Source organism: Rhinolophus sinicus, linkage group LG04 (assembly GCF_036562045.2).
Source record: "Rhinolophus sinicus isolate RSC01 linkage group LG04, ASM3656204v1, whole genome shotgun sequence".
Lineage (NCBI taxonomy): Eukaryota > Metazoa > Chordata > Mammalia > Chiroptera > Rhinolophidae > Rhinolophus > Rhinolophus sinicus.
The window spans coordinates 62,616,764-62,642,500 of record NC_133754.1 but is presented as its reverse complement, the minus strand read 5'-3'; the positions used below and the strand labels follow the sequence as shown (position 1 = coordinate 62,642,500).

Sequence of the window (25,737 nt, the reverse complement as noted above, 5' to 3'; positions counted from 1 at the left end):
AATGACAAACCAACAAATTGGACAACTTGGAAGAAATGGATAAATTCCTAGAAAAACACAGTCTTCCAGTGCTGAGTCAGGAAGAAACAAAATCGGAACAGACCAATAACTACTAACAAATTTAAATCAGTAATCAAAAAACTCTCAACAAAGAGAAGTACTGGACCAGATAGCTTCAGAGGTGAATTTTGATAAACATTAAAAGAAGCATTAATGCCTGTCCTCAAACTATTCTAAAACATTGAGGAGAAGGGAAGGCTCCCAAACTCATTTTCTGAGGCTAGCATTACCCTGATACCAAACTCAGATAAAGAGAGAGGAGAAAGGGAGGGAGGGAGGGAGAGAGACAGAGACAGAGACAGAGACAGAGAGAGAGAGAGAATTATATGCCAATATCCCTGATAAACATAGATGCAAAAACTCACAACAAAATATTAGCAGACCAAATTCAGCAATGCGTTAAAAAGATCATACACTATGGTCAAGTGGGATTTATTCCTAGGATACAAGGCTGGTTCAATATCTACAAATCAATTAATGCGATAAACCACATAAACAAAATGAAAGATAAAAATCATATGATCATATCAATAGATGCAGAAAAAGCATTTCACAAAATCCAACTTCCATTTATGATAAAAAAAAAGTCACTCATCAAAGTGGGCATAGAGGGAACATAACTCGATATAATAAAGACCGCATATGACAAACCCACAGTTAACATCACAGTCAATGGTAAAAAGCTGAAACCTTTTACTTTAAGATCAGAAACAAGACAAGGATGGCCACTTTCACCACTTTTGTTCAAATTACTACTGGAAGTCCTAACCAAGCAATCAGACAAGAAATAAATACATTAAAACAAAAATCCAAATTGGAAGAGAAGAAGTAAAATTGTCATTGTTTGCAGATGACATGATACTGTAGAGAGAGAAAACCCTAAAGATCCCACCAAAAAACTTTCAGAACTAATAAATGAATTCAGTAATATAGGACACAAAATTATTATTCAGAAACCAGTTGCATTTTTCTATACCAATTACAAACTATCAGAAAGAGAAATTCAGAACACAATCCCATTTACAGTTGTATCAAAAAGAACAAAATACCTAGGAATGAAATGAACCAAGGAGGTGAAAAGCTTGTACTCAGAAAACCATAAGATATTGAAGAAAGAACTGAAGAAGATACACATAAATGGAAGGATATACTACTCATAGATAAGAATTAATATTATTAAATTATTCATACTACTTAAAGCAATCTACACATTCAATGCAATCCTTATCAAAATACCAATGGCATTTTTCAAGGAACTAGCACAAATAATCCTAAAATGTATGTGGAACCAGAAAACACCCTGATAGCCAAAGCAATCTTGAGAAAAAGAGCAAAGTTGGAAGTATCATGCTACCTGATATCAAATTATACAAGACTATAGTAACCAAAACAGGTTGGCACTGGCATAAAAACACATAGATGAATGTACCAGAATAGAGAATCCAGAAATAAACCTAAATATGCCTATATGGTCAACTAATCTATGACAAAGGAGGCAAGAACATACAATGGGATAAAGACAGTCTACTCAATAAATACTGTTGGGAAAACTAGACAGATACATGCAAAAGAATGAAACTAGACCACTTTCTTACATCATACAAGAATAAACTCAAATGGATTAAAGACTTAAATGTAAAACCCTAAACCATAAATCTCCTAAAAGAAAACATAAGCAGTAAATTATCTGACATTTATGTAGAGAATTTATGTAGTAATGTTTTTTCTGATATATCTCTTCAGATAAGGGAAACAAAAGAAAAAAGAAACAAATGAGACTACATCAAACTAAAAAGTCTTTCACGATGAAGGAAGTCATTAACAAAACAAAACGGCAACATACTGAATGGAAGACATTCACCAATGATACATCTGATAAGGGTTAATATTCAAAACATATAAGGAACTAATACAATTCAACAACAAAAAAGCAAACAATCTGAGTACCTGAACAGACCTTTCTCCAAAGAGGACATACAGATGGCCAATAGACATATGAAAAATGCTCAACATCACTGACTATCAGGAAAATGCAAATTAAAACCACAGTGAGATAGTCACCTCACACCTGTCAGAGTGGCTACCATCAAGGAATCAAAAAATAAGTGTAGGCCAGGATGTGGAGAAAAGAGGTGCACTGTTGATGGGGTAGTAAGTTGGTACAGCCACTATGGAATACAGTATAGAAGTTACTCAAAAAAATAAAAACAACTACCATATGATCCAGCAATTCCACTTCTGGGTATTTATCTGAAGAAATCAAAAACACTAATTCAAAAAGATATTTGTACCCCTCTTTTCACTGTAGCATTATTTACAATAGCCATGATATAGACGCCACCTATGTGTCACTCTTGGATGAATAGATAAAAAAGATGTGGCACATATAAGCAATGTAATATTACTCTGCCATAAAAAATAATGAAATCTTACCATTTGAGACAACATGAATGGACCTTGAGGGTATATGCTAAGGAAATAAGTCAGACCAAGAAAGACATACATCATATGATTTCACTTATGTAGAATCTGTAAAACAAAATGAATGAACAAACAAAACACAAATGAACTGATACAGAGAACAAATTGATGGTTGCCAGATGGGAGGGGTGTTAGGGGAATGGGTGATAAAGGTGAAAGTGATTAAGAAGTACAAATTGCCAGTTAAGAAGCAGTCATAGTGATATAAAGTACAATATAGAGAACATCAGCATAATAACTGTATGGTGTTAGACGGATTCTAGACTTATCAGGGTGATCACTTCATAAGATAGATAAATATCTAACTGCTATGCTGTACACCTGAAACTAATATAATATTGTATGTCAACTATAACTGAAGATTAAATGTAAAAGGTTGATGTATGCCTTGGGAACAGGACATTTTTACATAGGAGGCTTGAAGAGAGGAGGGCAATCCAAGGAAAGGCAACAGCATGGGCAAGAGCCCTAAGAGTCTGGAGAGGAAATAAGTCAGACCAAAACTTGCAGTTAATGGATTGACTGGACTAGAGCATGGATTTGTGTTGAGGAGCTGTGAAAAGTAACTCCTATTTGTTGTGGTGGGATCAGATTATAGAAGATAGAGCCGCTGGTTATGCCTTGGAGGCATGTGGAATCATGGTAGATTCCTGTGTGCTGATAACTAGAGAATTACCCCAGTAAGTAAATAGCCAGAGTGGGCAGAGAAGACTGACTATACCTCAGACATTGGAATCACCTCCTGAATAATTTAAGATTGCAAATACTATGGAGGGTAAACTAAAAACAGTCAACACCTAATTTAGGGGCGGGGAGTGAGAAAGGTTTCAAAAGACGATTCTTGAAGAAGGAAATAATAAAAATGAAAATATGGGACATGATGACAGGTTTATTGAAATTAAAAAAAAAACTGGTAAACATTAACTATAATAACATATGTGAATTGTTGCCTGGGAGGGGAGTAGCAGTCTTGGCTTGTCTTGTGGGTAATTAGTCCACATTGAGTGGCTCTATGCCTGAATCTTAAAAAAACAATGTAAACTCTGGTATCAAACTTATCTGTGTAGTAGTCAAAACTCATAGGAGCCGATTTCACATAATCACAACCCACAGGTTTTGGGGAACACACCCTTGCCCAGTTTCTAGGTTGGAGATTGATCCTGTCTATTGACATGTGCTATGTGCCCTCAGGCCTGCTGTCTTAGAGCCCCAGGATGTGGGTCCCACACAGCTGGCCACATTTGTTCTCCGGCAGAAAAAGAATAAGGCTGGGTATTGGTGAATGGGTGGTTTGGAAAGTAGGGTGTGGCTATAAATAGCTCCTAAGAACAATGGATAACATGGAAATGCTTTGGGAGCCTCCCATATAACAAAGAAAGCAATAAATTAAAGAAAGGTGGAAAAGAAATGAATCACCGTCAAAATTTATAAAGGTAGATTGCTCTCTGTCTCTTTCTCTTCACCCCACACATAAATACACACACACACACACACGTGCAAAGCAATATTTGCATTACACTACTAAGATAAGAGCAGACTGAAGAGTAATAGATAAAAGACAATTCTATGTCTTTTAGGTAAAAATGATCAATTACTGTTAATTTCATGTAGTTCCAGCTTATATGTATAAGCGTAGATGTGTGCACATAATCTTACACATATATAATCATAAGAGGGAAAAACTTAGACTTGTGTATATAAATTAAAGAACACATGACAATTGAAAACACTATTAAAATTTAAAAAATAACACGTCTGCATCTTTTGCTTATAAGTACACAAAGTAATAAGAATGAGTTTTAATTACTTATTATCAATATCTATTTACCCAGAAGGTATCTCAGTGTATATTCGACCTTAGAAAACTGGATTTTCATAATCTGCAACTCAGCTACCACTGGCTCAAAATTATATTTCTCTGCCTGCAGGATACAAAAGAGATACTTCTAGGCCCATCTGGATACTATAGCTGTCCCAAAGCCTAACTGAAGTTCAGTACACAGAGTCCCAGATTTGTTGACAGGAAGTGGTGGTGCCCTCAGTAATTACAAAAACAAACCCCAATTAATCAGGACCTCTTGGAGTGGCGCCCAGGCATGGGTATTTTTTTAAAAAAGCTCCTCAGGTGATTCTAATGCACAGCCAGCATTAAGAACCATGGCCCTAATGGATTAATTTACTAAAGGGTCATTTGAACATGGCCTTGGAGAGAGATAAAGTTAAAGCCGAGAGGATTTGGTTGACCAAGGCCAAGTGGATGCATGGCCCTGAGCCTTCTGAGGAAATGATTATGCAAACAGAATAAAAGAACATGTAGCATGGGGTGGGCAGTTCTTTTGCAAAAAATGGTGAGGTCAGAGGGCAGCCCTTTCTCACTCAAGCTTATGGTAGAACAGTCTCTGATCAGACATTTCAAGCTGGGAAAATGTGCAGTGATAGCAGCTTGCTGACATGATACTGGTAGTTCACAAAATACAACAGGACCCAATTTTGATGCTGATGCCAGGGGACTAAAGCTCTCTTGGCACCAGAGGCTTCCAGCCTTTTTTGTGAGCAGATGCACAGGGACACACAAGATAGGCTAGACCTCAGCATAATGGATGTCATGGTAGAGCAGCAGCCCTTTGAATAATTTGTACTCTGCTTTAGGAAATCATTTCAAATGGATATCAAATGGAATGTCATTGGTTGTTATTCTGATTTATAGTTGATGAGAGCCAGGGAGCCCATGGGGGTCTTCTGGTCTCTGTCCCGGCCCTTCTTTCTCAATATGAGGAAACTAAAGCTTTGGATTTCCCCTCAATCTCATAAAACAGAGGCCAGGAATGGACACAAGTGTCTTACGTCCCTTTCAAACACCTCTGAAATTCACTAGAATTTCTGAGTTGGGATTGTGACTCGTCTCCAAGAGTCTTTTTTTTTTTAAACTCTGAACAAGTGATGATGATGATCCTGTTCATAACAAGTTCAAATCATAGCGTTAGTTATTAACTATCACGTATCGACGCTGAATGTGTGTCAGCCCGGGGCTGCATGCTTCACATTCGTCATGTTTAATCCCCAGTACCAACCTTCAGGGACATTATCATTCCCGTTTTACTGAATACGATCATACCAATTTGAACAAATTATCTTTTATGAGGATTTTTCATTTAAAGAAAGATTTGTCAGAAATTACCTTTTGCAGATTAACTTTTCCCTTATAGTGAAAAAAATCTGGCCCATTTGTAAAAGTGTGATTTACATATAACTTTTAACAGCTACTCCCTTAACAAATCAGATGGCAAAACATACAAAGAGTTGTACTTAAATCACACAAAGTTTTCTGTCAAAATCAGTATTTAGTGTAGGAGTTGCTTAGGGTAAGAGATATTCCTTGAAGGATTCGGAATATAGCTGCATCTGTCTGCCTGGGAGGGGTTATGGTGAAGTCAGTCAGATAATATTTATGACGTTCTCAAATGTTCACTGTACTAGATTTGATTCAGTTAAAAAAAAAATCCAAAATGACAGTGTGTCATCTCGCTTGACTCACCTTCAGGCAAACAGAAGAAGGGGACTGCACAAGGTGACCTTTCAAGGTCACCCGACCCCAGTGTGATTCTGTGACCAGCTAGCAACAGCCTCAGTGCTTGCAGTCTGCCAGTGTTCTGCCTAAGCCCTAAGAGAGACTGATATAATAAGAGGGATAACTCACCATGCAGATCTTCTGGAACTTTGACCTGCTGTCTGAAGTGTAGGCTTCCCAGGTTTCTGCAGTGTGGCGTTGTGTTGCTGTGGGACGTACAGGGCCACGCAGCGGGAATGGGGAGTGAAGGGGCTGTGGTATAAAACAAAGTCAGACACAGGTATCAAGTCTCGAAGTGATTTACAAGATTATTGCAAGATTATTTGGTGATAAGAGATGGGGCAGGATAGGGTGAATGGAGGACTAGGGGAAGGATTAATAAAAACATCTCACCTGAAGTCGGGGTCCTGTGGCCCTGCTTAAGTAAAAGGCTGAATGTCTTCTCTTTATCCTCCTCATCTGACTGCTACACTACTCAATACCATGATTACAAAAATGACTCTTTCCATTAGGAGAGATTGTACATATTTTTACAGATAATAGAGATCTGAAACAACATAGTGTGATTTCTTAAAAGCAAACCTCCAATGTGCTCACAATACTGCATGTATACCAAACGAAAATGAATAAACCACATTGTTTGGAACTTTTATCCAGGCCATGATAACTACAAACCAATGTAGGATCCCTTTAAATATTTATTCACTAGTTCATTTTTCTATCATACATAGTGAAATAGCATCCCTTACCTGAGCTGTCTTCTGGCTGTTTGTTTATAAAAAGGGACAGGCTGCAAGCTCACTGCTGTCATCATGCTGATAAGAATCTAGCAATTGCAACAGAGAGAAACTATTAAGCCTGAGGGAAAATTTAAAAAAAAAAAAAAAAAAAAGGATGAAGCAATCATCCTAGAAAAATATTGCCAAAGAGAAAAATAAAAAATTAAAATAAAAAGGAAAAATACAGAATCTTAATCCATAGTGTCTGCAAAAATAGAGAAAACATTTCATTTATAGAGGTAGACATAAAGTGATATAGGAAATATATCTGCTCCATGTAAATTTATTAAATGCAACTTTTTTCTCTCTCTTTCTTTTAGATAAAAAACCTCTTCATGAAATAAAACCCCAAAGTAAGTTATTTTTCCTCTTGTGAATATAATTTATTCTCATATTTGCTGCCTTGCTGTTGTATTTCTTTAGGAGCCAAACAGAATTGAAGTTTGTACGAAATATTCAGGGCTTTCGGGGCTTCTGCTCATTGGGTTTGGAGTCACATATCAGAGGTTTAAATCAGAAAGAAATATGCACACCCCTCCCCTACCTTAGAATAAAAGTAAATCTTTCGTCTTGATTCTGCCTGCCTAGAAGTCCATTTCTCTGCAAATGTCATCTAGGATTCTTATCTCTGAGGCGATTTACAGCATTAAAATTAATAAATATCTGTCAGTACACACTTTCATGAAAGCAGCCTTGGGCAAAAGCCTGACTACACACCTCTCCACCTAAGAGGTGGGGGGGGAGGGGGCTGAGAGGCGAACTGTGAAATCCATGGCAAATGGGTAAATTAGGAACCAGTACTCCACAGTGAAATTATCAGGAACTGAAAAATTGGGGGAGGGTTCTGCCATGAACTCTCTAAACACAGGCTTGCTTCCTGGACAGGCCTTTGCATTACCTCCATCTTATACATCCAGTAGATTTGGGAAGGAGCCCAGAATGAATGGTTGGCAGCTCGGTATTTGACCCTACGGTTCTCAGCCTTGGCTGAACTTGAGGGCCATCTGAAGGGCTCTTAAAAACCCCAATTCCCAGGCTGTACTTCAATCCACTGAAATCAGAAAGGGGGATGTTAGAACCCAGGAATCGCTAGTTGTAAAAGTTACTCAGGTGATTTCAGTGTGCAGCTCGGCTTGAGAACCACTGTCTTAGAAAAATATTTCTCCAAAGGTGGATCAGCGACACATGCACCAGAATCTTTGGGTGTGGTGCGAGCTTGTTAAATATACCCAACCTCAGTACAGAACAAATGAATTAGAGTCCCCGGTACGGAGATGAGCAGGCACCTGAGACTCTACATCGTAATATGTTCCCCAAATGGTTCTCAAGCACCCAGAAATATGTGAAGCATCCTAAGGAAACCCCGAGATCAAAGGGTATCAGCAAGACTGCTGGTAGCAACAGGAGAGGGAAGCAACCATCTGGTAGGTTTGGTTTGTAAAGCTTGTGGAAGGCATCTCCCATTTTGGTATTAAAAGGGGTGGCTTTTGATCTTTTAAATCCTAGGGCATTAAAATTCAAATAGCTTGGCAAAGTTAATAGCTTTTATTAGCCACCTTCTATGAAAGAATTAGGCCCTGTGAAGACAGACAGAAATAGGTACCTTAGGACAGTGGTGAGGAGACATAAGAGAAAGATCTGGTAAAACTCTTATGTTCATACTTTATTATATTGCTTCAGGCAGGCTTGAGATATAAGATATCATTACTTGCAGAGTTCTGAGAACTTTGCAGAACAACAAAAACAAACTTTCTTCTTTTCCATGCTAGCTGCTACCCATAAAGTAATTATCAGTACTTAGGTCGCGGCCCTCTGACATCATGCATGCTTGATTTTGAACTCATAGGAAGATTGAAGGTGGGAAACTTGGTTGTGTATGTGTGTGTTTCTGCGTCTGTGTATGTGTATGTTGAGGGATGGTGGGAAAAAAAAAACGGGTCAGTGAATATTTGGCTTGTGCCTGTGTCAGAACCTCAGGGTAACAGCTGGAGTAAGTGGACCCCCAGCTGCCTCCTGGTCATAGAGCTCATGCCATCTGCTGGTTCTGGTGTAGCACAGGCAAGGTCATGGGTATCCATGTGATGACCAATGTGAGAGTTATTTAGAAGCGCATGTGTGTTTTTTAAAAAATAAATTTCATGCTTAGCTTGTGAGTCCTGTGCCTTTCTAATCTGGTTACATCTGTACTTCCAGCCATAAACCCCACAGTAGCTATTGCTAGTCCTCAGGGACTCCTGAATTAGTTTTTGTTTGGGGTTCTTGCTCCTGAACACCATGCTTAATTGCTGGATACTGCCACTGAATCACTTAAACTGTTTTAATTTGTCATTTCCTAAAAATAAAACCTTAACAAAATCAATGTGATTGCAAAAGGCTCCCAGAGGAATCCAATCGGGGTTCTGTAAGATGCATGGTTAGGAATCATTATACAAATTCAGGCTGCAGTTGTTCAGTGAAAGAGGGGCTTAGTTTAAGACTACATGAATCATCACTGATGCAAAATCAAAGTCAATTATGAAGATAATTGAGAAACAACCTGTTCCTACATAGCTGTGCACATGATCCTCTGTGAGGTCTGACGGATAGAAAACTTCACTCGGAGCCACGGATACCGTCCTCTGTGAACAGGAGGGCCGGGAGCCAGCTGGGAGTCGCGGGGAGGTGTAAAAAGAAAGTGAAGTCTTCAGATATCTGTTGGCAAATTATAATGACAAACTGGGGGAAATATGTGCAGTGCATAGCTCATGAAAGCACTTATTGTAAATGAGATAATTTAATCAATTATGTTTCCTAATGTACTAAACTGAATGTTTCATTTTCTGCTTCTGCACATCTTAAATTATCTTCAGGTGCTTTATGAGATTTAATCATAGTTAATAGAAACTTCATTACCATCAAATGTGCTTTCAATAAATGTTGTGTAACAATGTCAGGAGGTGCAGTAAAATATAGTAGGTTCTGAATGGCAAACACGCACCCCCAGAGTAAGACTGAAAAATGGTTGCGTTCAGACAATGAGATTCCTTGGAGGCTTCGGGATGTGGCTTTCTGAGAAGCTGTGAGCTGCTGAGGAGTGACTAGTTCAGCAAGTTCACCTCGGGGTGAAAATGATTTAGCTTCCCCTTTGAAAATAACTCAGAACCACATTCTCTCTTCATCTTCTTTCCACATAGCTGGTTTGTACTTAACAGAGATGCAAGCTAAATATGAATCCAATGAACAGTCCTAGAGTCAGTGGCCTCCAGGACATCTCCAGTTGAATATCTCCCAATAATCTTATCTCAACATTTTCAAAGTTGAATGCATCCTTGGCTTTCCCTGTTCTTACTCCAGTCCTGCTCCCACCTTCTCTAGCTCAGTGAATTCTATTCCACTAACTCAGTTGTCTAGATCAGAAACGTGAACAGCCTCCTATACCCCTCTATCATTTTCCTCTCCGTTCTCCTGCTCGATACCCAGTAAATCATTACAGTCTGACTGTTCTACTACCTAAGTAGATCTCAAGTTCATCAACTTCATTCCAATTTCATTCTACTCATATACACCCCTCCTTTCATTTGACAGCTGTTTATTGAGTGGTTACCACATGCTAGGAAATGTTCTAGGTGGTGGAGAGTCAGCACTGCACAAAGCAGATACAGTTTCTGCTTCTACAAAGCTCACAATTTTAGTGAGGGGAGGTAGAAACAAAGAGAAAATATGTAGTGCTAAATGCCATGGAAATAGAGATACATGTTGTGAAAAGGAATAAAGCAGGGTAAGGGGCTCAGGCAGGGTTGGAGGTAGTGCTGTTCTTTGTGTATTAAGTGTTCAGGGAAGGTTTTTTATTACAATTCCAAGTTATACTTAAGAAGAGAACTCAAGAAACATACATTCTGGATATCTAGGGGGAGAGTATTCCAGGCAAAGGGAACAGCAGGATGCAAAGGCTGTGAGGTAGAAGTTTGTGTGGAGTGTCTGAGGAACAGCAAGGAGGTCAGGATATCTGGAGCAGAGAGGCAAAGGAAGGAATCATCATAGCTAAGATCAGAGATGTGGGGTGAGAGGGAAACAGCCAAGTGTAGCCTAGGCCATTGTAATGACTTTGACCTTTACTCTGAGCAAGATGGAAAGTCATTGAGGGTTTTTTTCCATAGTGACACGACCTAATATTTTCAAGGATAAACTGTACTTGCTATGTTGAGTGTAAACATAACAGTGAATATGAGCAGAAGCAAGGAGACCTATTACAATGATCTACTGTAATAATAATCTATTACCATAATCTAGACTATTATAGTACCTTGGTTCGAGATCATTTTGGCTCGAGACAGATAGATAGCCTTAGAAATTGTAAAAACAGGTCATAGTCTGCATATCTTTTGAAGACAGAGTCAAAAGGATTTGCTGATGGATTGGATATAGAGTATGAAAGATAGAAAGGTGCTATGGACGATTACAAAATGTTGGCTAAGCAGCTACAAGGGATGGAGTTGCCATTACTGATATGGGGAAAACTTGATATAGCAAATATAGTGGGAGAATCAAGGGCTCAGTGTTACAAATACTAAGCTTGAGACACCTATTAAACATCTAAATGGAGAGGTTGAGTAGGCAATTGAATATATGAGTCTGGAGGTCAGAGGAGAGTCCTGGCTAGTGATATAAATCTAGGGCCTGTCAGTGGCCAGATGATATTTAAAGACATTAGTTTGAATGAGATCACCGGATAATGAATATGAATAGAAGCGGGAAGAGATCTGAGAACTGAGCCCTGAAGGATATCAACATTTAGAAGTAGAAGAGGTCAGAAGTCACTGTAGAGGAGACAGCAAAGTAACAGCCAGCATAGTAAGAGAAAAACTAAATGATAAGAAAATGGTGACCCAGGAGAAAAGTATGAAAGCTCAGGCCATCTTCATTCCTAAACAGGATTTCTAGTTTCCTCCCTGTCTTGCCCTACATCAATTTATCTGATCTTTTTAAAATATAAATTCTGGTGACGTCACCTGCACGTTTAAACCTCTTCAGTAGCTCAGCATTATTTTTAATATAAAGTCCAAAGTACTTAATATGTTTATGACCTGGTCTCAACTTTCTTTTTTAAATCATGGCAGCTTTGCTCGATCATTTACTTATTAGGTGTTTTCTTCCCTGCCCTCTTTCTATATTCTTCAGCCACACAAAGCTTCTTAGTTTTCTGAAAACCCCGTGCCCATTTTGGCATGTAATACTTACACATTCTGTTACTTCTGCTGAAAACTCTTTGCCTCAACCTAATCCTAAATCTGTTTAACTTAACTTTCTTTTCAGATTTCAGCGTAGGGGTCACTTCTTCTGCAAGGCCTTCACCACCACCCACCCACCCCAAGTTTGGATTAGTTGCTCCTCTAACTTGCTCAGTATCAGACTATTGCCCCATTTCCATACCTTATTTCTATTGCCTTTATACTGACCTGGATTCCCTTTCTAAAAGACATAATCTCTGCCTTCTGGTAGATGGTATAGAGTCATTTATCCTTATGCCTGTAGCATTTACCATTGTGCCTACTGTGTATTAGATGTTCAATAAATATTTTGAGTTGTGGTCTTACATCTTCCTGCTAACTACTCTTTTTAGAGCTTTTTATTGTTTAGGTGAAAATAATGACTCTCCTTCTATATATTCATTTTTACTCATTCATGTAGTAGATATTTATTGTACAATTATTCTATATAAATAGTCTTGGCCCAGTGAAACATGAAGGAGAAAATAAGAAATGCTTCTTCCTTACAACTTCAATACAAGGTAGTATGATAAGTGATTTGAAAAGGAAAAGAAATAATTTTTAATATTCATCTATTCTGTGCTAGGTATTAGATTAAAACTCAAAATGTATTCTTCCCAAAATTATTTCCATCAAAGAATGGCCTGAATGTGCCCTTAAAGTCTGAAAACTAGGTATGCTTTTCTCACTCACAACATTCCATTCTGCATCTCTTCTCAGAATACACTGGCTTCATCTATAGTGGAAAAATGGGAACTCCTACCCTTTATGATCTTCACAGAGTAAGGAACTCCTCCGAAGATAGGACATCTACACTGACAACCTGGACATTCTTTTTCAGGCTGTGTAGACTTGAATAGCACCTCAAACCCATACAACTGCCTGAGACTTTGGGCCATACCTTTACATTTTCAACAGACTTCTTCTAGGTGATTCTAAGCTAACATTAGGCTACTGGCATCGATGCTGATCTAGTGATCAGAGTGATCAAATGCTTTAAAAAAAAATTTTTTTCCCTCTATTTTGCCCATCATTTTCCTTCATCTCCTGCTGATTATTTTCAATCACATAACTACAGCACTTTTCACAAATTCTGTGAGTTGGTTTGTCCTTCACAATCTTTCCTACTGTGAATCAATTCAACCCATATATATGTCCAACATTTGTAATTTTCTTACCACTTTCAATTTTTTATCATCACATTTTTATCCCAGAATTAGTGTATGCCTTTTCTAGCTACTATTTTCAATGATGTTATTGACTCTGCCCTTAATGGACATAATGGGATTTTTTTCATTGACTACCTCAGCACTAAACCCAGACACAATAAGAAATTGATTGACCAGTATGTTCTTCAGCATCACATTAACACAGGTTACTTGTTAAAAATGTGAATTCACCAACCCCGGCTCTCTACCTGTTAGTATATTCAAAGTTTATTGAGTTTATATCTTTGATTTTTAGAATAGAAAATTAAATAGTTATTTTCTCAACTGCTGGAGTTCAAATCCTGTTCTTTTTTATTCTGTCCCCCATTTCAACTTGGTCTTCCTATCTGATGAGAAAAAGCACAGTTATTTTGTTGTCCAAAGGCAGAGTTACCAGATAAAATGGACCCCTACTTCAATTTGAATGTCAGGTAAACAAAAAATGCATTTATAGCGTAAGCATGTCCCAAATATTGCATGGGAAATACTTATACTAAAATTCATTGTTGATCTGAAATTCAGATTTAACTGTCATATTTTTATTTGTGAAATCTGGCAACTTTAGTTAAAAGAAGGAATAAAACATGTCTGAATAGTATGCACTATGAAGAAGTATTTTACAAATTAGATTATCTTTATTGCCAATCTTGGAAGAATGGTTAGAACTGAAATAGATATTAGAGGAGAGAAATATTAGATACTGAGAGGTAAGAGGGGAAAAAAAAACAACAAAAAAAGTCCACTGAAGTCCAAGTTCTAGAAAAAAAATGAGTAATCAGACTTGGCCAGGGTAGGGTCCACATGGATGAGAAGTAGGCAAAACCAGTTGAAAAATGGGATGGGCAGAACATAAAGTTTCTTGAGTTGTAAGATAAATCCCTGTTAGAGTGGACTCAGTGCATACTAGAAAGTCATTGAAAGGTATTGGAGTGGAAGTACAGAACTGTGTTTGGGAAGAGTAATCCGCGTGTAAAATGGTTCAGGGATCAAAGACTGGGAGCATGGGTACCAGGTAAGAGGATACTGCAATGCCCATGTCAACTGGGGTCTCTCCTGTTGAAACAGAAATGTGAGAGGCACTGGAGATACAGTCAGTAAAGCATGTAAGTGGTTTGGGGGAAAACCTCTTACACGCTTTGGAAGCAGAATGAAAAATGACTTTCAATCTCAAGTCTGGTGACTGGTGGTGTCTTTACCAGAAAAAGAACTCAGAGAATACAATATTTGAAGAGAATAATGAATTTGTAAATCAGATGACAAATTTGAGATGTTGGAACAACATGCAGGTAGTTTGGTCCATCAAGCAGGACATAAATATGAGATGAGGTCTTCAGACTGAGATGAGGCAGGAGATCTTGATTTGAAACTGGTATCAAGGGAATGGTTAGTGTGTGAGTTGGGAACTGTTGATGTGTGACTGATTATCCTATTAGGTGAACACAGAGAAAGGAAAAGGGGCCAAGAACTGAACTTTGAACTTTAAAGCCCGTTTGTAGAACTATGAGAATGAAGGGTAGCTACTAAACAATTAGAAAGGAAAAGGTAAGAGAATCAAATTTAAGGGGACTTTTCTTTTTTTTTTTCTTTCTAGAAGGAGGGTTGGCTATCCTTGTCTACTGTTGCAGAGCAGTGGTAAAGAATAAGTCAGAGAACATTGCTGTTGATGCAGTGGTTTAAAACAACTTTCAAGAGGGGACAGTGGTTTGGGCAAAGATAGACTTTAAAGGGTAAGAGAACAATCAAATGATAGAAAAACAGTGGACTTGTCAAATTATCCCACACCCTGGCAATGGGCTAGGCAACTGTAAAAAGAAATGAAGTAGGTCTGTAGGTTCCAATAAGGGAAGAGCTACAAGACATTGTACATGGAAAAAAAAAAAAAAAAAGAGCAAACAAAGTGCTATAAAGGAAGTATAATCTGGAGCCTTTAGGGTAAAGAAAAACAAATGGAAGACGTTTCCTTTTTTTTTCCCCCCCTGAATGTTCTCAAAGATACTATCCAGAGTAGTTACTTTTCGATAAAGGGTAGTTGAAGGATATGTTTTCTCGTTGTGAAGTGTAACTTTTTATACTTCCTAAGACATCTTCTCATCTCATATATCTATTCTATTTATTCTTTTACTTTAACAGGGACAAAGGTTAGTAGGTTCGGGAAATTATGGAACCTGTATTAAGAAATGTTTTACGTTAAAAAATGCTTCAAGTTATTTTAAACAAAGAGCTAAAAGTTCTGTGGACATAAAGAACACTGCATCTTCGATTAGTTTGATTAGAGAGTAAGTTGGGGGAAGGACTTGAGAAGTGATGAGGGAGGCTGGACTATGTTTGTAGGCAGAGGGCAAGGCTCAGGTTTGAAGGAAAAGTTTGAAGATACAAGACCAAAAGGGAATTAGGAATGAGGCCAGGTCCCTGGGGAGGCAGGAGAGGGTGGGATCCAAGCTGGTCTGACACAGAAGAGGAGCGCCTCTTTAGGGAACAGAGAAAAGGAAAAATGTGTGAAAGAGCAGAGGAATTTTGAGTTGTAGGGGAGTAAGCTCACATAAGAGGACCCCTATTTTTTTCAGCTGAAAGAGGGGCACATAAGAAGTGGGGGTCTTGAAGAAAGGAAACAAAGTTCAGAGTAACTGTTTGGATGAAAACTGTTATTTGGTCATAGGACATGAATAAAATAATTATTCAACTGCAAAGAAGGCCCAGGTAAGGATGCATAGCATCAGTTTCTTGATGATAGCTGCCAGTATGATTTGTGGCTTCCTCCAGCAGGGCGAGTTAACCTGTGTGCAGGCATATACAGAGCAGAGGGAAGAGGCAAGAAAGCCATACGGAGTAATGGTGAAACAGCTTGTGAGTGAAGACAGATGTGTGTTCAAACCCTGGTTTTGCCATTACGTAATTATGAAGCCTTGAATAAATTTCGACCTTATCAGAACATGTCATATTTGTAGAAGAGAAAATAGCGGGGTTGCCCAAAACATGTATACACATGACTTGTATTCATCTTTTGTTACTGGTATATATTGAGTATTACAATTTTAACACAGTGTTTTCCTTTCTTAAAATGTGCGTATATTTTTTGCCACCCTCTGTAAAATACCTACTTCAAATAGATTTGGTTGTGAGGATGAGAATGTGGTACATCTGTGGTTCTCAGAGAATTGAGCACAAGTTTAGTGCTCAATTACTGGGTTACTCTTGTCATCAAGAGGGAGTCAGGTAGTGTGATCAGGACAGAAATTAACTGCTGGACAGGGACTGAGCCTGGCCTAACCCATGGATTCTCGAGCCAGACTGCCTGGGACTGAGTTCCAGCTCCACTCCTTACCAATCCTGAGGCTTTGAACAAGGCAGGTGATTTTCTTGCTTCTGTTTACACATCTGAATGAGGACTTTTTACAAGGTTGTTGAAACATTAAAAAGAGTTAATAAGTGTAAAGTACCAGAACCATGCCTGGATTATAGTAGGTGCTATTTAAGAATTTGCTATTACTGTCATTAATTACACTAATAAAACAACAATCATCACAATAACAATAATGAGGTTTTTGAGGATGTGAGATTAGAAAAGAGGCCAAGATGTTGATTGGTGAAGGGCTTATGAGATTCCAAGCAATGCATATATAATTGGAATTGCTCACAATGGCTGACAACGTAAAAGCTATTTTCTCGTGTGTTAAAGGAAAAAATAAAATAAAATAAAAAATGTTGCTTCTCGCAGACAGCAATTATAAACAACTCTAACAATAACTTCTGTTAATATCATATTTCAGCATGCAATTAAATCTTCTGGCACATCACTCTGTGTCCCCAGCGCTCCTTAGGCGGGGGTGGAATAGGGGTGCAGGTTGCTGAGATGGCCGTTTCCAGGCCTTCTGTGGGGGTCTAGAATTGTCGCTGGTTCTTTAGTTTTCCGTTTGTTTGCCTCTCCCACTCCCTCTTTGGGAATATTTATTGTGTGGATTCTTTGGTAATTCACTGACTCATACACACCAAGTTGTTTTGTTTTCCGTTTTTCTGAAAGGGAGCAATGGTCATTCTCCAATATCTACTAGGAGTAAAATAGAATAGCATATGTTTTGAAAGGCATTTGCTATTCTCCTTTATTAATTTTGAGTAGCTATAAAATAGATTCTAATCTAAGGCATAGTTAAGCGCATAACATGGGAATTAGGTATGTTTCCATTAGCAAGTGGCATTAATATGTCTTTCAGATGGGAGTTATGTGAAGAGAGAAAGGCAAATTAAGTCAACAGACCTTCTATTTAATCCTTTGGGGACACTGGATACTATAAATGACTAGGTATGATTATAATTCAAAAAGCCATCAAACTCGTTAATACCTATTCTTTGAACTATGAAGTTCAAAGGGGCTTTGAAAGGTCATTTAGCTTTTCTCACTAGCTTTGACCAAAAAATAAAATGCAGACTATTGTAAAGTCACGCTGTTTTTTAGAGACTTTCTGAAAGGAGACTTCACAATCTCTCTCAGAAATACAGTGCAGATTTTTAACAACCCTCATTGTGGAAAAGGTCATTTTAATATCTAACCAGAGTCCCAATTGCTATAATAAAAGGCCATGTCCTCCTTTTCAGTCCTTGTTAGAGATGGCGCAAGAGTTGGTTACTAGCTTCATCATAAATGAAGGGTCACTGGGCACCTACTGTGGACTTATTCTCTTCATATAACAACGCTTTCTGCATTAAAGATCTCCACAGTCACTGTACAACTCTCTTTTCTCCAGACCAAATGAGCCCATAAACATTTCCTCCCAGGGTCCTAGTTTCCAACTCTTTGTTGAACATATTCGTCAGTACTTTCTGAATCATTTGGACTACAAGTGATTTCTCAGTCAGTTCTCAAAGGTTGTGTTGTTTGTTTTTTCTCAAACCTGTAGATTATACACAACCCTTAATTCTACCATGTGTTGAGTCCTTCCAAGCTTTGCCTAAAGCTTTTGTGACTCTTGGATAGAGGAAAATAGCGATGAAGACACAGGGAAAACATCAATAAGACATTAATATGTATAGCTTTGTCTATGAAACAGAAAGTCAGAGAAAAGTATCCTGTGCCCATAAAAAGCAGAATAGCCTGGTCAGCCATGGGTATCAACACTTTTGTTCCAAATCACTTTGAGGAAACAAACCAGCACCACATGTATATGTGAGAGAGCAGACAGATATAAACATGTATGTATGTACATGTAAAGGAAAAGAGAGTCCCTGTGTCAGGGATTCTAAAATCAACCTCAGACTGTGATTTCTTTAATACTTCTCTTCCCAGTTTGAAGTCAAACTAACAATCAATAAATAACTGCACAGAATGATTTGCAAACTTCTGTAGGAAATTGTAGCGCGATTTTGCTGTTAACACCTTGCGTACGGATCACGAGAATCTTCACAAGGGATTTAAACCCCACCGTACGCAACGTGTTAAATAGTTTAAAGCAGTTAGGAAGAATGCATTAGCATGCAGATAAAATTAACAATAAAAAGTATGATCCAAAATGCGCTCTAGGAACCATAAGTGACATAAGAGTTTAGAAGACCATAGGTTGGCAGGGTTGGCTAAACTGGCCAGGACAGTGACTTTCTTGGGGGAGGGGGACCTTCAGCTGGCATCTGATAGATGGGTAGACAGAGATGGCTAGTGTCTAGAGGTGTAATGGAGTTGGAGGAGATATATCACAATGACCTGTCACTGTAATATGAAAGCTACACAGGGCCTTTTGCTAGCAGGCGTCCACCTAGCAGGAAATTAATTATAATTGAATCTGGGGTATATGGCAGTGCAGCAAAGTGAGGAAGAGCACAGGCATGGGCCTGGAGAAGCTCTCAGGCCCTGGGAAGTGCCTGTACCATGTGGTCACATGGCTAGAGCAATTCCCCTGGGAAGGAGCAATAGTGGCTTATGATATCCTTCTGACAATAGCTGAGTGTGTGCCACACATATATGTGATGATTCTGCAGTGGCACCCCTCCAAGTGCCCATGTGTTCACAGACACATACATCCAGCTTTCTCCCTTCTCCTATGAGACTAGTGGAAAATGTGGAACTACACCTCAGGTTTTTCTAGGGACAGTCCTGAACACATATGCAAAGTGAATCAATGATGTTTGTAAACACACAGAAATCCTTACAGGGAAAACTACTCTACTTTCCTGGAAGGACATAGTTATATGATGGTGGGGTAGAGGGGGGAAACAGAGATAAAAGAATGGCATGAAGTAGAGAAGAAAAAAAAAGGAGAAAGAAGCACTGTGCTTCAACTTTATAAGAATTTGAGCTCTGGGTAAGGATGTCTGGTTAAATCTCTTGAGATATATACATGTTGCTTTGAGTACTTGTATCTACCTCTGTAGCTGCACCTGGATGCCAAGATTTACTGCTTTTGTACAAGAAACAACTAAGAATATGGACCATGTGTTAATTCATCCATGCATCCTCATTTCCATTACATAGTTGGCTCTCAACAAATGTTTGTTGAGTGAATGAAAATATTAGGTCTTGAACTTTCTAACTTTATCTTGTAAAATAAATACCACGTGGCGTATCTTTCTGTAGGAGTCCATTGACTTCTGGCTTTAGATCAGACTGTTCCACCGAGTGCCAGGGTGAGCCTTTTAAGCATGCAGTGTTCCCCATGCAGGTTTCTCCCTTCTTTCCACACCCTATCACCAAAGTCCTTCTACTCACTTTTTTTTTTTTTTTTTTTTTTTTTTATAATTCTATAATTCAGTGTTTCATTCCCTTGACTTAATTCAAATAGATTCTGCAAACATTCCTGGGAGAGGAAACACAATGATCCATATAAAACCTCAGTATCCATTTAAACCTCAATCCGAATGCATATTTAAAATCCATTCCTGGGGCCGGCCTGATGGCTTAGGCGGTTGGAGTGCTGTGCTCCTAACACTGAGGTCACTGGTTTGATTCCCACATGGGCCAGTGAGCTGCGCCCTCCACAGCTAAGATTGTGAACAGCAGCTCTCCCTGGAGCTGGGCTGCCGTGTGCCGCCGTGAGCGTGAGTGGCCGGCAGCCAACAGACTGCCTCAGCCAGGGGGGGAGTGCAAGGCTCATAATACCAGCATGGGCCAGGGAGCTGTGTCCTATACAACTAGACTGAGAAACAACGGCTTGAACCGGAGTCGGGGAAAGGGGGCAGAAGAAGGGGGGGAGGGGAAATAGTCCATTCCTAAAAATAGGACTTATATCTGGAGGAAGGAGGAGAATTCTGGGTACCTGGTTACCTGGGTAAGAAGGGGGTGAAAACAAAGATGAGAATTCAGAGAAGCAAAGACAGTTTGTTCCTGCTGCTCAGTTTTATCTCAGGATGTTCATGTTCAGTGATGTTCATTTTCAGTGGAAGTACTTTGCCCTGGTCATCCTCCTGGCTGCTGACCCTTCCTATTGTACTACCTAGGAAGCTAACAATGTCTTTGTCTGCACTTTGCCAACTCAGCAACAGAGCAGCTGTAGTCAGTATACTGCCAGCCTGTTTCTCTGTATGTGCTCAGTTGCTGAGCAGGTGTGTTCTCCCCAGATACACCTTTTAAGAGGATAGTGCCATCAGTCATCAGTGCCCAAGGAACTGGAGGGAAGGGGGAGAAAAGACTAATTGGTTTCAATCCAAAGTTCTTTCGCTGTTCCTGGTACCCTGGCTGGCACTTTCTGTCAGGCTTTGTGTCCTCTCTCCTCTGAGCATAATTAATTATTCCCTCCAAGGAATTTGAGTACAGGGAGGGTGATAGCCTAAGTAGGACGATAGCTACCCTTCACTTTGTGACATAGGCAGACATTTGAAGTTGGCGTCAACCATCGTGCCCGTGTTTCTGGATGGTCAGAAAAGACGGTCACAGACACCTCTGTCTCTACCCCTCCTCCATTTGGGCCATCACAAATTGGAACCAAAGTTTAAACAATACCCTGTTTCTCAACACCTCCTAGGCTGTTGCGATTATTAAAAGTGTCTGATAATCCTATGACCTTTTAGAACCTGACGATTATGCTGTCCCTTGCAAATTATTTTTGTATGTTTAATGCCTTATTGCTGAACTGGTTTTGCTTGATTTCCTTGTTCACATTTTCATTTGGTAACATCTTATTTTACAGTACACTAACTTTGTTGAAAATAAATTCACTTGTGTGGTTAGTATTACTCATTTGATAGCATAAGTACCATAAGTACCATATTAGGGTACAGTGAATGCATAGTAAGTGCCATGCAATTACAAGGTAAATATACAATGGGTTTATTTTATCCTCTAAGCCCAACACAGGGTGACACAGTAATTACTTTTGGACCTATTAAGTGTACTGACCACATAATCTGTAGGGAAATTAATTATGTAGTTAGCATTTGCCACCTTCCATTTCCACACACTTTCCAAGGTTATACTTCTTTTAGGATTATATAGTATTGAATAAGTCTCATTCTGAATAAATCTCATTATGAATCTTTTCAGGAATGAACCACACCCAATGTGCATCCAGCAAAAGAGTTGGAAAATGGCTACAACTTATCTTGGGGGATGGGGAGACACGCACATTTTAAATTCAAACTAACGCTTTTATTTTTGCTTTGCCCATGCATTCAATAGGATGGAGTAGGAGAGGTATGGGAGAAAACAGCATGTGCCCTCTTAGAGACCAGTCCTCTTTCACCAAAAAGTATTAGACTCTAGCATTTCATTGGTGCTAGAAAACATTTACCATGGACATAAGAGTACCTAGGACCAAGACTTTTTCGTAGCTCACAACAGAAAGTCTCTCATAATGATTGTATATTCCCTAAAGCAATGTTGTCAATGTTCTCTTAAACTGAATGATGTGTGCCAAAGCTAAAAGTCATAATTGTGAGCGCTGGTCTTCTCTCTCTTGACTCATAGACCATGTGTTATCTTCTCACCCTAGACCGTTCTCTGTGAATGCATGTGCCTCAGGTCATATAAAAGCAGAGCCGTTCACCCATATTTGTCATTGTATGTGGGTCTCATATCTTTTCTCGAATAAATATAAAATATAAAAAACACTTGTCAGGTAAATTTGACTTTCTAAAACAAGTAAATTAAGAAGTTGCCTGTTTTTACTTGAAAAATATTATGTTACTTGCAAAATTGATGTTCTTCAAGATTCTATTACATGGTAAGCTACCTTAATGCAGTTAAGATATTTGACTAGCATCCTTTTGATTTATACAAGGTATTTTATAATCTGCTTATTGTGTTAAAGAGTTTAACTTGTGGCTAGCTGCATATGTCATTTTCTCTGAGCATTAGCTCCAAACTCCCAATAGCATTTCATTTTGTATCCTGGGGTGGCTTTTTGTCTCCGTGCCCATGTTGGCCATTTAGGATTTCTCTTGTGTCTTTCAGGCATTGAGAATGCCAGCGACATTGCTTTGTACTCGGGTTTGGGCGCTGCAGTCGTGGCCGTTGCCGTCCTGGTCATTGGCATCACCCTTTACAGACGGAGCCAGAGTGACTATGGCGTGGACGTCATTGACTCTTCTGCATTGACAGGTGGCTTCCAGACCTTCAACTTCAAAACAGTCCGTCAAGGTCAGCGGCGTAGGTCCCCCTAACACCTCGTCTTCAGGACCACAGACTACACTCACACAGGACCCCCATACTCTTTGGCTCTGTGTGAACATAGCTCTTGGCACTGGGAGCCGCTACCAAATTATCTTCACACTTAGGAAACCTGGCTCAATAGAGTAATCTGCCTATGTGCTTGGCTACTGTGAGGACAAATGGCTCTCAATTTACCATTAGCAACATTTTAAGCAAGGCATTTCTATTTTTTATATTAATCCCAGATATCCACATTTCTATTTTAACAAGCTGCTTTGAGGATGTATATTTACTTTAGTTAACTAAAATAATGATTATTAAAGGCTGAGGACAACTACTACCATACCATAACCTCCCACGCATATTTATGACACTGTTTACTAGGCGGAGTTATTTTTGTACTTCTGTTTTAAATAAGTAAAAGGACTTTAGAGGATATATGATGGGTCAGTTAGCCAGGGAAAAAATGAAATTCCCAGCCTAAATAATTTTCAGCTGTTGCCAAGTCAGGCAAGCTTTTGTTGTGGGGGAAGGTAAATCTATCATATCAAACTATAGCAATACTCATTTTTAAAACAGATTCATTTAATTATCTTACATGAACCAAATTTATTTCTGATTGCAAGATAGGGATGAGACATACACAGCTTTTATCTTAGGAAAAAAATGAAACTTCCTTCAGTGAATGAAGATTTTTACTTTGACCCTCATTTTCACCTTTGTTTCTGCTTATTGTGTGTCAATAATGCTTGTACCACAGGACTAGAAGAAGTTTTAACATCTAGGCAGTGACTGAGTAGAGACCAAGTTCTGAAGTGGAAACCTAAGCATGCTAGAAATTGGGAAATGGCCAGGAGAGAAAAAATGCTTTACCACTTGCCACTCACTTCTGAGCACCAAAGTTTTAGGTCTGAATCTGAATCTGCTTGGCTAAATATAAGGTTTAGTTTGTATGATCTAATTAGAAATAAATTTATGAACAACTGATCTTTATACTACATAAGAAACTAGAAATAGAGAACTCCAGTCAAGATGACAGAGGAGGTAATCACTGTGCTCGCTTCTTCCAACGACATCAAAATTAGAACAAAACTACAGAACAACCCTCAACCATCACTGAGAACCACCCGCAGACTAGCTGAACGGAAGTCCTATAACTGTGGACATAAGGAAGAAACCATATGGAGACTGGTAGGTGGGGCAGAGATAAAGAATAGGCAGTTCCCACACCTATGGTTAAGAAATGGGAGGGATATCTTGGCTATGGATATCCCCGAGAAGCGAGGAGTCCCAGCCCCACACCCAGCTCCCCAGCCCAGAGCTCCACTGTTGGGAGGAGAAGTCCCATAACATCTGGCTGTGAAAACCAGCAGGATTGTGGCTGAGACAGAGGACTGCTGGAGACCTAGGGGATGCATTTCCCAAAGGGACCATGCACAGATTCACTCATTCACAAACTCACTCACTCTGAGCTCCAGTGCAGGGACAGCAGCTCAAAAAGCACCCGGAACATACAGGTAGGAGGTGAATTCACTACCTTCAAGACAAGCAAGGTCTAGAGGGACAGGGATAAGGGTACCTCTTTCAGGGGACAGAAGTGCTGGCAGATGCCATTGTTCCTCTGGTGAGCCCTCACCCACCCAGCCAACAAGCACAGGCAACAGCTAAATCTGAGCTCTCTATTAATGTGGCTAACACCATTGGCCCGCCCTGGTGACTTTTTGAGGTTCCACCCCAGCCAGCTCACTTGCCGAGCCCAAGCCACTTCCAGCAGCTTTTCCACATAAGCAGCTTGCCTTGGCTCAGCTGCAGATTTTCCTAAAATCTCTTAAAGGTCCACAAATGCCAAACAAGCAGCAACTGGCCTAAACATGCCCAATACATCTTGATAAGCAGTCCCAAGCCCAGTACTAGTGGAAGCTGGCTTCAGTTCATAGCTTACACTGTCCCAGGTGCCTCAAAACATAGCATAGGCAGCAACTAACCATAGATCACTTTGTACCTCCTACCAGGTAGACCCAGGCTGGATATAGGCAGCAGTTGACCTTGGTTTGCATCAGAGCCCCTCCCAAGAGGCCCCAAATCCAATGGTGAGCTTCAGACCACACCAGATCACCACCCAACCAGCTGAACAAACAACACACCCAAAAGGCAGACTCAGCATGCAGCAGAACCAAACTGAGTTGATCCCACAACATGGGGTCAACCCTTACACAACAACTTGTCCACTGTAGTCATGGCCATTCCTCACATTGAGTAATCTGCTAGGTTAGTTAACCCACTGATGTGCCAGTAACAATCAAGGCTCAACTACAAAAGGAGGGCACTCACAACTCACATTAAGGGATACCCCTGCAGTATCGGTCTCAGGTGACCAAGGAGACTATGCCAATGGGCCCAACAGTACATCTACTACAGAAGGCCACCCTGCCAACACTGGAAGACATAACAGAACTACCTGATACACAGAAACAAACACAGGAAATCAGCCAAAATTAGAAGTCAAAGAAACATGTCCCAAATGAAAGAACAGAATCAACTCCAGAAAAAGAAAAAAATGAAATGGAGACAAGCAATCTACCAGATACAGAGGTCAAAACACTGGTTATGAGGCTGTTCAATGACCTTAGGGGTAGAATACATGAACTCAGTGAGGACCTCAACAAAGAGCAAAACATATAAAAAAAAATATATATAAATATATATATATATATATATATATATATATATATACACACACACACACACACACACACACACACACATATATAAAAGAAATATATATATTAATACCATATATATATAATATATATAATATATATATATA

The 25,737-nt window shown here is 39.3% G+C and overlaps 1 protein-coding gene across 11 annotated transcripts in view; it reads left to right on the top strand.

The window, feature by feature from the left end:
- Positions 1 to 25,737, top strand: part of UNC5D (unc-5 netrin receptor D) — a 505,816-nt gene that overhangs the window by 405,803 nt on the left and 74,276 nt on the right. For 2 of the 11 annotated variants that reach the window (XM_019748159.2, XM_019748156.2), the window contains 3 exons: positions 7,209 to 7,241; positions 21,939 to 21,953; positions 22,713 to 22,898. In XM_019748159.2, the coding sequence (XP_019603718.1) occupies positions 7,209 to 7,241; positions 21,939 to 21,953; positions 22,713 to 22,898 (234 nt within the window). The remainder of the gene's footprint in view (positions 1 to 7,208; positions 7,242 to 21,938; positions 21,954 to 22,712; positions 22,899 to 25,737) is intronic. The other 9 variants (XM_074329673.1, XM_074329670.1, XM_019748160.2 and 6 more) reach the window with 5 other exon arrangements.